The sequence below is a fragment of the Myotis yumanensis genome, unplaced genomic scaffold, assembly GCF_028538775.1.
Source record: "Myotis yumanensis isolate MYYU_CA2020_CCGP unplaced genomic scaffold, mMyoYum1.0.hap1 SCAF_6, whole genome shotgun sequence".
NCBI classification, from domain to species: Eukaryota; Metazoa; Chordata; class Mammalia; order Chiroptera; family Vespertilionidae; genus Myotis; species Myotis yumanensis.
Genome location: NW_027223757.1, coordinates 42,444,784 through 42,457,312, shown reverse-complemented (window position 1 = coordinate 42,457,312; position 12,529 = coordinate 42,444,784). Strand labels below are relative to the sequence as shown.

Genomic DNA, 12,529 nt, shown 5'->3' with positions numbered 1-12,529 from the left:
AATAGGAACTTTGGATTCTACCTGTTCCTTGGATGAGAAGATGCTATTAATAACTGATGTTTGAAAAATAGATTATTCTAGTAATTGTGAGCCTTTGGGGAAGGAATCGGCTAAAGAGCTGGGAAGACTACTAAGGAAGCTAATCAGGAACCCATAAAAGAAAAGTGAGGATATAGACAGGAATGGACAAGAAGGTACCAGAATCAAAAGTTACAAAATTGGTTATCAGGATACCTTGCTAGAGTTTCCATTGTAAGCGGCAGAAAGTGACTTTCCTCTCTCTGAATCAATTTTCTCTGCTAGATAGAGGCCTACTCTAATTAAAACGTTAGTTTGTCACAAAAGATTATGTGTGCAAAATATTTTAAACCTAAGAAACATATGTAGTATTAAATATTTTTATTCTCTATTCTTTTGGAATTAGCCTAAGTTGATAAACGGCAAAGAAACAAAACAAGTAAAAAACAAACAAACAAACAAGTCATCATATGCATATTTGATCAGGCTTGTTTTGTTATGTTTTCATATCACTTTCTGGAATTGTGTTAATTTTTCATACTTGTTCACATTTTTTATTGTTTTCCACATTTTTAGTTTTCACACAGAAAGAAGCTCAGTCTCATCCCATCTGAATTTCAGCTACAATATATAACTGCTTTATGAATCTTATTTATATGTAACTAACATGTGTATCTCAATTAGATGGGGAGGGAGACTAATAAAATTTTGTTGCACAGATATGAGTTTGTAATAGGAATTTTGAGGAGCTTGTAATAATGAGCCCCATATATACTATTTTTATAGCAAATCTATTGCTAATGGGATGAGAATTTAAAACTATTTATAGGGTCACTTTTTTCTGCATGGGATAAATTATTTATCGACTCTCAGTTATCAAGCTGATGATGACAAAAAAAAAGTTAATATATTTTCATGGATTTTTAATGTGCTACAATTTGTTATTTCATATATTTGTTTGTAATCATCATCAATAGTTTTATAGGCCTAATCCCAAAAATGTATAATAAACACCAGAAGTTATTTTCCATATTTTTATGTCTTTGTCAGTGTTATATTTTTGTTCTGTTTTGAGATGCACAATGAAAAATCTGTTTAAAGAAAATTTTCATTATCTCATGTTGTGATCTAAAAAGTAGTACATTTCTTCTATTTTTAAATATCAAGAATGGATTTCTGGTTATTTGTGTATATGTATTTATATTTAAATTTTAAGGTGGATATATATATATATATCTATATCTATGTCTATAGATATAGATATATAGATATATTTTGATCCTAATTAATTTTACATCTATAAAGCTTTACATCTGCTTTATATGCATTCCAGTTGGTAGTTCCTTTCACTATCAGGTGGAGATTTTCTTTAAACTAGTCCACTTTTAGAAAATATTATTAATTATCTGTGTTGTCTATTAAAAGTGTGACAATTGTTCTAACCTTTATATTGAACTATTTCAAACCTTCAAGGCTGGTTATGTTGAAAGTCTGTTGAGAATTATCTTAGTGTGTCTCTGGACAGTGAGTTTATCGGTTTGGTAATATTTCATTTTCTGTGTTGCTCTGTAGAGGTCCTTCTGTAGCGCCATGGTCGAAGAGCTGAGGATGTCCCTGAAGTGCCAGCGACGGTTAAAACACAAGCCACAGGCCCCCGTTATTGTGAAAACAGAAGAAGTCATCAACATGCACACATTTAACGACAGAAGGTTGCCAGGTAAAGAAACCATGGCATAAAGCTGGGAGGCCAAACACCCAAGCACAAACTGTCGTCTTTTTTCCAAACAATTTAGCGAGAATGTTTCCTGTGGAAATATGCAACCTGTGCAAAATAAAAATGAGTTACCTCATGCCGCTGTGTCTATGAACTAGAGACTCTGTGATCTAAGCAGTTGCAATGATCAGACTTGATTTACAAGCATCATGGACCAACCAAGTTACACGGGGTTATACTGTTTATCATGGGTTCCTCCCTTCTTCTGAGTGAATGTTACACGCGCATTTTGTGACTGGTTCCAAATGCAGTCCAGTAGGAAATTACAGGTTCTTTTTGAAGCCCAACTGTTGCCAGGAGATGGAATGTCAATGCCCCAAAGGTAACCAGTAAAACTGTCAGTAAGAATAAATATACTTGGAATCGGATAAAAAAACCACAACAACAACCTGTAGCATTACAAGAAACAGGATGGTCTTCTGAACATTCAGATAATAGAGGTGGTGATGTTATTAGCCCCCAACAACTCAGTACAATGATCATCTGAATAGACAATATGTGTTTATAGGATGTGTGAAAAAATGTAACACAAAACAAATCTGAATTTCATGGCAAATGGAATATAAAACATATCTTCATCAGTGTTTTTCTTTCTTTTTTAACAGTCTGTGTCACTGATTGAGATAGAAATGTCAATTACCAAGGCAATAATGTTTTTCCTTAAAGTCACCTGCAGGTGATTTAACATGTAACTCTACCGGATCCCTATCTATCTACCTATCCCCACCCCACCCAACTTCACACCAAGAATAAAAAGCAACAGTTGGTTCAGAGATTCTGAATTGAAAAGAATAATATTTTGCAATCTTTGTCTTACGTTATAAAAGAGGGCTGGGTATTGATAGTTATGTGGAAGATGAAGCTTCCATTTTAACATTCAGATATTTCATCCAAACCCTAGTTTCTGCTATAAATGAACTGATGGAGCCTGGGCAGACCTCGGTGAAAGGAAAAAGGGGACTGGTCATCTGTAGAAACGTATGTGCAGAGAACTTTGAAGTGGACTGCATTTATCAATACAGTCACAGTGTTAAATGAACAAAATTCTTGAGCAGTTTTTTTTCCAAAAAATGTTCAGGTTTATTTGTGGAAATGCAAGATTTCTATGAAAATAGTTTTTGTATGGAAATTTTTGTAATACTTTTTATCAACAAAATAAGAACACGTGTTCCTGTCAGGGGTGTGATGTCAAGCATGAATGGTAGTGCGTGTGCACCACCAACGTTTGGTGAAAACTATTTTTATCAAGAAAAAAAAGGAATCATAGAAGAGAAATATTTTCAAGTTAGATAATATAAAAGTTAGGTGCACTACCACCACTGCTTACCATGCCACACCCCTGGTTTCCATGAGGCTGATAACATACTGTAATGAACAATTGTGTGTAAAATGGTAAAAGACACAGACTTCTTGACAACATTGTGATAACAGTTGAGTGCACACAGTTTGCTGTTTGAATCCAATGCACAAAATTTAAAAAAAATCATTAAAATTATGTCCATTTTACGTTCAGCTTTGACTTTCATTTTTCTTTTGTACATATAAATGAATGCACAATATCTTCATTGCATTGAGAGAAGTATACTTCCTGAATCTTTCTAGGTCTTCAAGGATGGCCGCATCCCAACTACCTGGAGGGAAGAAGAGTAAAGGTTGGATGATGAGATTTAGGATGTAATTGTTAGGCTTAGGATAGTATTTAAATGAGAAAAATAGAAGTTCTAGAGGCAACAGTAATTCACCTTACCTCTTTTATGAATGGTTAGTGACTATGTTTATAGGTTAGGTGGGGCTGTATAATGATTACTGATATTATATTAGAAGTTGTACTGATGTCCAATTTAAGACCTCCTTGTGCATGGATAAATCAATATAGTTCAGCAAAGGGAGAGGACATGATAGGCTCGATTTCGACAATTAGTAATAATGTGTGTGTGGTCTAGATGTTATCATCTTAACAAACCTCTTATATTTAAATCACAAGTTATAACATATGGTTTACTAAAATATCCACTATAACTAGAGCACCTGACCAAAAGAAAATTCTGTGATGTATTTTTTAAACTCAAAAAAAGTTGCAAACCAAATTGCTAATATCTAAATAAATTAGAAATGAAATGTCTAAGCGTTTTCAAAATTTCTAGTGTTAGGGGCATTTTAAATTAAAATTTATATTTCGATAATAATTTTTCCCAAAATTTAGTTTTAGAGAGTTACACAATTCACTGTTAAAAATCTCAGCATTGTATTTTTAGTGGTAAATAACATAAAATAAAATTTCATAAAAGTTCAGATTTTGGAGAATATTAAGCTTTTTATCAATCAGATACTAATCAGGTTTTAAAGCACTTTTTTAGTTTTAATTATTTATTATATTGAACAATTTCAATGTCAGGAAATGACAATTATTTTTAAGTAGGAAATAATTAGATTTTTGGTAAAATTTGGCAATCATTTGAAGTATTAAATTTAAAAAATTGAAAAGTTTAATAAACCTGCTATATTTTAACTATAAAGATAATTTTAAATATATAAACAATGTATAGTATTTAATTTTATCCATTTCCTAAAAGGTTTCTATATTATTGCCAAAACAGATATTGACCTACTCACTAGTGATTATACATACATGAGATACTATTCTTAATAAAATCTAGATTACTTTCAAAATAATTTCAATCAATGAAAAAAAAGTCTCCTCTCTCTAGGAAGATAGTATATCGGAGTAAACATTACTCTGTAGTGTAACACTCAAATTATAAGAAAGAAAGGAGAGAACAATTGTTCTAGTCAACAATATAACCTGATGACTCCAGGTAATCAGTGGGTAATCATATCCCACAAATAACTCTAATTAGAATGGAACACTAGAGAGATATATTCACATATACCCAAACTAGAAAACCCTAACCAGCTAAGTGACCCTAACAGCTATGAGAATATCTAGGAGAGATATTCACATATTTACAACTAAATTACTATGACCAGTATGGGAATATATTACTAAATTACTAATTACTAAAGGGATATATTCTATTTTACAAATATAAAAAATTCATAAGTATAGTTTATTAGTTATAATATCTCAAATATTTTGAACATCATATTTTAAAAATAAGTTTTTTTTATAATTGAATGAATTTATGTACTAAACACTAATGATTTATATGTATTTCTTCAGTTTAACAACACTTTATTCTGCTGTCATAAAAAATTATTAGTTTTTCTGGGTATAGAATGCTAGGTTGAAAATCATTTTCTTTGATAATTTTAAAGATTTGCTCTCATACTTCCAGCCTTCTGTGGATAAACCTAAAGTAATTCAGATCCCTGATTATTTTTATGAAAGTTATTTTTGTGTTGTTTTTCTCTTTCTTAGATTTGTTTGATCTATTTTTTTCCCAGCATCCTGAAACAGCCCAATGTTAAGCATTGATCTACTTTCATCCATTGTGCTGGGTACTAGCTGAGTTTTTAAATTTGGCTAATGTTGTCCTTCAATTTGGAGTAAACTTTCTAAACTATTTCTTTGATGATTTCCTTTTCTCTACTTACTCTAAAAGCTACTCTTAACATTGGAAGTTCTGAACTGTTGAATCTAAATTTATTAACCTTTGTTTCCCTATTTCTCATTTATGTAATTTTTATCTTTCAGATATTATACTGAATTTTCCATTTCTGTTGATTGTTTAAATTTCTATGATATCTAGTTTTATAGCTACAATATCTTCTCTTACATTCCTGAAGTCATCCTATCTAATAAAGAGAGAATATGCTAATTGACCCTCACACCATTGCAAAGTTGGAGGCGCCCACAGCCAATAAGGAGGGAATATGCTAATAGACTGCCCCACCCTCAAAGATGGTGGCACCCATAGCCACAAGATGGTGGTGCCCAATCCCCTCCACCCCACTGGGGTGGTAGGCATGCAGCAAGACCGTGTGCCTGCCTCTAGAGTTCCCCAGTCCCCTCAGCCTCCCAAGCTGACCAGGGCTGGCCCAGGCACAGGTAACGAGGGCCGGCTGAGGCTTGCGCTGCTGGCAGTGTCAGCAGCAGAGGTGTGATGGGGCATTACCTTCCCCTGATTGCCAGGTCACCTCCTGCCCCTGAGGACTCCTGGACTGTGAGAGGGCACAGGCCAGGCTGAGGGGCCCCTCCTCCAGTGCATGAATTTTCATGCACCGGCCTCTAGTTAATAATAATCTTATAACTTTCCTTTCTTTCTTAAATGACCTCAGTTTCCTCCCAATTGCAATTTTTTGTTTGCTTGTTTATATTTTTATCTTTCATATTAGAGATTTTCTTCATATGTTCATTAATTATTAGCATCCTGTTAATGAATAAAAAAGGGGGATGAAAATCTGATTTGAAACCTGTATGTACACAGCAGAGTAGGGGGAGACTATCTAATATGAGGTTTATTATAGATTTATCTAGATGGGCTATTTGTTGATGAATTCCTTCAAAATATCTTCATCTTTGGATTTTTTCTCTTGGGCCTTTTATATTCTCCTGATATATACTTTTAAATTTCTCGCCTGTAGATTAAGGCCCTGACTGCCAATGTTGTGGTAATCATAGATTAAGAGATCTTGAGATCAATGCAATCTGTATTCAGAATAACTAAGGTCACTTAATCACCCTGTTTTAAGTTTAGTACTTAGTCTTTCATTGGACGTGACATCCTCTAGTCTGGAGTTTTTGTTTTGTTTTGTTTCTTTTTTTGAGAATTCTTTCCGACCATTTTGCTGAGTTGGTGCAGAACAGGCTCCCAGGTGTAAAGAAGAGGAAGGAGAACATAGGGAGCAACTGTTTTCAAACTCTGTTTAATAAGCCCTCCTAGTATTTTCCATCCTGCACTGCTAATTATGAATGTACATGGCTCAGCTGGTTCCTGTCCCTTTGAGGATTTTGTGATATAAGTAATCTGGTTAGTTCTCAGCTTTTCACACTGTTCAGTAGGGATTCTATTTTTTTCCAGTCTGGTTAGTTAACTATCATTTGTTCATATAATTTCTCCTAACAGAAATTTTGTTGAAATTTTCACCTCTCTTGTTTGCCTTATACTTGGCATTTTTTACATTAAAAAAAAACACTCTACTGTAATTTTAATTGAGTAGGAAGCAAATTTGATACATGCATTTTATTCTTACTCTTATCTGGAACAAGAACCCTTTCTTTAAAGAAAATGTACTGAAAGCAAATAAAACTAAAACTACTATGGTTCAAATAAAGTGGAGACAGAACAGACCTTGCTCTTGTAATTTCTAAGAATTTAATATTGCCAAATTTTTCTTCTTACCAAATAATTTTTCTAACTCTATATGTCAAGGGTATACTTTCACATTAAAAATTAATTTCACAAAATGGGACCCAAGAATATCTATGAAAAGAGGAATATTTCTATTTTAGTATTTGTCAAATAATACTAAATTTGGAAGCCAAGTAATTTATACCCTAAGGCAGTGGTTATCAACCTTCCTAATGCTGCAACCCTTTAATACAGTTCCTCATGTTGTGGTGACCCCCAATTTCATTGTACAAATTGAACATAATTAAAGCATAGTGATTAATCACAAAAACAATATGTAATTGTATATGTGTTTTCCGATGGTCTTAGGCGACCCCTGTGAAAGGGTCGTTCGACCCCCAAAGGGGTCACAACCCACAGATTGAGAACCGCTGCCCTAAGGGGTAAGCTCTAGTCTAGTTCAAAACATTCCAATTTCTATTTTATAAAGCTCACGAAGCATGTGTTCTAGTATATACAAGGAACATTTTCTTAGTGGACTATGATGAACTGGAAGATTTTAAGAATCCTCTTTAATGTATTGTCTTACATTTTCCCTTCATTTTACATTTATTATAAATGTAATTTTAAAAAAATAAACAAATTTATCTCTACCTTTTTACAGGGATATATTTGCTGATTTCCTACATTTCCACTAGAGATTTCTATTATAGGATATTTCAAAAATATAATACTCTCAATTGCCTTAGTTAACCCTAAGGTCAATCTGTAGATTTAAATATCTAACAGTCATAAATACAATGAGCAATTTAAATTTATATACTCCAATCACCTTAGTCAAAATTCATAAGTTAAATGGGGAAATAAAGAACATACTACACATATGTTCCTTCTATAATATTTTAAAGTATTTTTTAGCATTACCTTTATATCTCAGCTTCTACCCTAATGTTTTCATATGGTTCAGGATAGCTGCTATAACTCCAGCTATCGTGTTCACAACTTTTCTGCCAACAGGAAGGACAAAAGGAAAGAAAAAAAAATGTAGGATAGGAAATATAGACCTTACTTTGGAGAGCCATATGTCAGAAGGAAGGCAGGGGTTCTATTACCATGGGAAATGTATAAACAAATATCAGGAAACAAATTGCAATTTCTGTCATACTGGTATTTTTCTGTCTCTCACCCAGCACACTAAATCCTACCTTGTTCTGTTCCCCTATTTTTATTCTTTTAAATTAAAGTACAGTTAACATGCATTATATTTCAGATGTACAACATATTGATTCTACATTTATATTCCTTGCATTGTGATCACGGTAAATGTAGTAACCGTCTGTAACCATACAAAGTTATTATGATAATATTGCCTATTTTCCTATGTTTTATATCACATCCCCATGACTTATTTTTTTTTTGGTAACTGGAGGTTTATACCTCTATTGCTCTTCACCATTTTCACTTCCCACCCTCCTCCCCTGACTCCTCACCCCCTGGCAACCATCCATTTGTTCTCTGAATCTATGAGTCTATTTGTTAACCCCCTACATTGCTCATTTATCACTCATGCGCCATCTACCACTGACATTTTCTTTTTTTTTAAACAGATTCTTTCATATCTTATTGATTTCTCTTATCTATTTTCCTAATGGAAACTTGGATTTTCCTTTATGACACTGTCTTGAAACAACAAAAGTGGAAACAGTTGACAATTTACTAGTATTTGCTCTGCAGAACACCTTTATTTCATTATAGATAAAGATACATATTTTTAAACCACCATTTGGATTCCCTATATATTCTTTCTCATTCTTTAAAAACTTGGACACCTTGGTTAGAATCGGCCTGTTACTCTGTGCCCTGCCATCTTTAATTAAGTTTGCACCCATTTGTTTATATATAAAAAAAATCTTTGAACCTACATTATGAACCATGCTTTGTGCTAGATACTGGGTATGCAAAAGGAGACATTGCTTGCTGTGATAGTTCAGAGTCTAGAAGAGGTGGCTACCTTAATCAAATATGCTAAACACATAAATACAAACTGAAAAGTGCTGTCCTGAAAAGTACTCCTTTTTGTTATATTCTGATGACTGATGAGACTTTACTCACTAGATCTCAAGCAGTACAGTCTAATGGTTGAAAATATAGAAATTTGATTATATTCATAAAATATGCACAGAGAAACATTTACTAGTATAACGAGACAGGCGTACCTTATTTCACTGTGCTTTGCTTTCTTGCGCTTCGCAAACACATTTTTACAAACTGAAGTTCTGTGACAACCCTGCGTTGAGCAAGTCAGTCAGTATTATTTCTCCAATAGCACTTCCTCACTTCCTGTTTCTGAGTCACATTTTGGTAATTGAAATATTTCAAACTTTTTTAAAATTATATTTTATGGTGATCTGTGAACAATGATCTTTGCTATTACTGTTGTAATTGTTTCTAGTTTCTACAAACTGCTCCCATACAAGACAGTAAACTTAATAAAGGTTCTGACTCCTCCAATGACCAGCCACTCCCCTCTCTCTCTCCCTCTCCTCAGGCTTCCCTATGCTCTGAGACAAATGATATTAAAATTGGGCCAATTAGTAACCCTATAATGACCTCTAAGTGTTCAAGTAAAAGCTCTTCACACATCTCTTACTTTGAATAAGCCTAGCTATGATTAAGCTTAGTGAGGAAGGCATGTTGAAACCTGAGCTAGACTGAAAGCTAGGCCTCTACCACCAAAAAGTTAGCCAAGTTCATGAAGGAAATCAAAAGTGCTATGCCAGTGAACACATGAATGACAGAAAGCGAAAAGCCTATTGATGATCGAGAAAGTTTTAGTGGTCTGGGCAGAAGATCAAATGAGCCACAAAATTCCTTTAAGCCAAAACCTAATCTAGAACAAGTCCCTACCTCCCCTCAATTCCACAAAGGCTGAGAGAGGTGAGGAAGCTGAAGAAGAGTTGGAATATAGCAGAGGTTGGTTCATGAGGTTTAAGAAAAGAAACAGTTTCCATAACATAAAAATGCAAGGTGAAGCAGCAAGTGCTGATGGAGAAGCTGCAGCAAGTTATCCAGATCTGGCTAATGTAATTAATGAAGTGGCTACACCAAGCAATCGATTTTCAATGTAGACGAAACAGCTTTTTATTAGAAGAAGATGCCAACTAGGACTTTCATAGCTAAAAAGAAGTCAATGCCTGGCTTCAAAGCTTCAGATGACAGGCCGCCTCTTCTGTTAACGCTAACGTTTTGGGTGAAGTTAAGTTGAAGCCAAAGCTCATTTACCATTCTGGAAATTCCAGGGCCCTCAAACATTATGCAAAACCTACTCTGCCTGTGCTCTATAAATGGTGAAACACAACCTGGGTGACAGCACATCTGTTTACAACATGATTTACTGAATATTTTAAATCCACTGTTGAGACCTACTGCTCAGAAAAAAAGATTCCTTTCAAACTGTGGCTGCTCATTGACAATGTTCCTGGTCACCCAAGAGCTCTGATAAAGATGTACAATAAGATTAATGTTGTTTTCATGCCTGAAAATACAACATCCATTCTGCAGCCCATGGGTCAAAGCTTAAATTTGACTTTCAAGTCTTATTATTTAAGAAATAAATTTCATAAGGCTATCGCTGCCCAAGATTCCTCTGATGGATCTGGGCAAGGTAAATTGAAAACTATCTGGAAAGGATTCACCATTAACAACATTTGTAATTCATGGGAAGAGGTCAGGAAATCAATATTAGCAGGAGTTTGGAAGAAGTGGCTTCCAAACCTCATGGATGACTTCGAGGGATTCAAGACTTCAGTGGAGGAAGTAACTGCAGTCTTGGAAATAGTGTGGAAATGTGTGATGGAAATCATCAGGGAACCAGAATTAGAAGTGGAGCATGAAGATGTGACCAAAATGCTACAAGCTCATGGTAAAACTTTAACAGAAGAGGAATGCTTCTTTGGTGTTTTCTTGAGTTGAAATATACACCATGAAGATGCTGTGAAGATTATTGAAATGACAAAAAAAAAAAGAGAAAAAAAGAAATAAGTTAGAATACTAGGTAAACTAGTTGATCAATGGCAGGATTTGATAATTTTGAAGGAGGTTTTACTGTCGGTAAAGTGCTATCAATCAGCATCTCATGCTACAGAGAAAGTGCATGAAAGAAATAGTCAATTGGTGCAGCAAACTTCATTGTCTTATTTTAAGTAATTTCACAGCTACTGCAATCTTCAACAACCACCAGCCAGTACCATTTTCATCCAGCCATAAAAAGACATCAAGCCATCAGCAGCAGCAAAATGATTACAACTCCCTTAAGGCTCTGATAATGGTTAGCATTTTTAGAAGTAAAGTATTTTTAAATTAAGCTATGTACATAAGCTTTTTAGACATAATGCTATTGCATACTTAATAGACTGTAGAGTATAAATAAACATAACTCTTATATGCACTGGGAAGTCAAAAATTTTGTGACTCATTTTATTGCAATATCCACTTTATTGCAGTGATCAGAACCAAACCCACATTATCTTCGAAGTATGCCTATATTATTGTTTGTGTCTTCCTTCCAGGAACACACAACTCCTGTTAGCTTCAACTCTTGGCACAGGGTAGGATTCTTTTGGGTTTTGAGAATATAAACTGAGATGTAAACTATATGTTAGTTCATTACTGCCATCCTATTATTTACAGTAGCAAATTTTCCATTATATGCAAATATGACACCATAACCATACCTAAGTTCTTCTTTTACCTGTACTATTCCAATTTGTGTTAATTTTTTTCCTCTTTGTCTTCACAAAAGTATAAGAAAAGATACCACCCATGCTCCATTTTTAATTTTTTGCTTTTTTTTCATGGTAGAAGTAAGCAGTGACCTAACAATGGACTCTGGAACACTGAGAGAATGCTTGTTGAATAGAGGCTATAGAGGGGATAAATGATGATGGGAAAAAAATAAATAAAATGAATTGGGCTCAAGTAGCCAAATCTCAGATATTTAACTCTTGTTCAAAAGTTTACTAAAAACAAATGCACCTGAGTCTCTCTCACACAGTGATGGGAAGTAAAGGAATAGCATTTTATGAGAGTTTATAACAAAGGAACCTTATTTAAACTAAAGGAGTGGAGTAAATTTCCCTGAGGAAGCGATGATTGCACTGAAATATGAGTGCTGAGAAGCAGATACTCAGAAAGGAGAGAAAGTTTCACAAGACTGTGTTATAGGAGGGAGCATGGTGTGTATTGGAGGAACTGACAATTAGTGTTGATGGAGCACAAAAAGGCATAGAGATATATAACGGAGATGCTTTCACAATAGTAGCTCAGAGCCAGATCTTAGCAAGGAAGTGCAAGTGACCTTAATGATTTGATATTTATCCAAAAAGGCAAGGCAAACCATTTAAATCTCTTAAGCAGAAGCGAGATTGTTAGATAAGATCTGCTTTTGTAAGACTACTCAGGCTTCAGTCTGGAGCATGATTTAAAT

At 34.2% G+C, this 12,529-nt stretch overlaps 1 protein-coding gene and 1 pseudogene across 4 annotated transcripts in view; both read left to right on the top strand.

Moving 5' to 3' along the window:
- GRIK2 (glutamate ionotropic receptor kainate type subunit 2) overlaps positions 1-3,292 on the top strand; it is a 560,389-nt gene extending 557,097 nt beyond the window's left edge. For 2 of the 4 annotated variants that reach the window (XM_070418017.1, XM_070418019.1), the window contains exon 17: positions 1,591-1,675. Coding sequence is in view for 1 of the 4 variants with exons in the window: in XM_070418015.1 (XP_070274116.1) it covers positions 1,591-1,755 (165 nt within the window). In the remaining 3 variants the exon portion in view is untranslated. Of the gene's footprint in view, positions 1-1,590 lie in introns of all 4 variants that reach the window. The other 2 variants (XM_070418015.1, XM_070418018.1) reach the window with 2 other exon arrangements.
- A 5,613-nt stretch (positions 3,293-8,905) lies between these two features.
- LOC139013106 (tigger transposable element-derived protein 1-like) lies at positions 8,906-11,980 on the top strand (annotated as a pseudogene).
- The last annotated feature ends 549 nt before the right edge of the window (positions 11,981-12,529 follow it).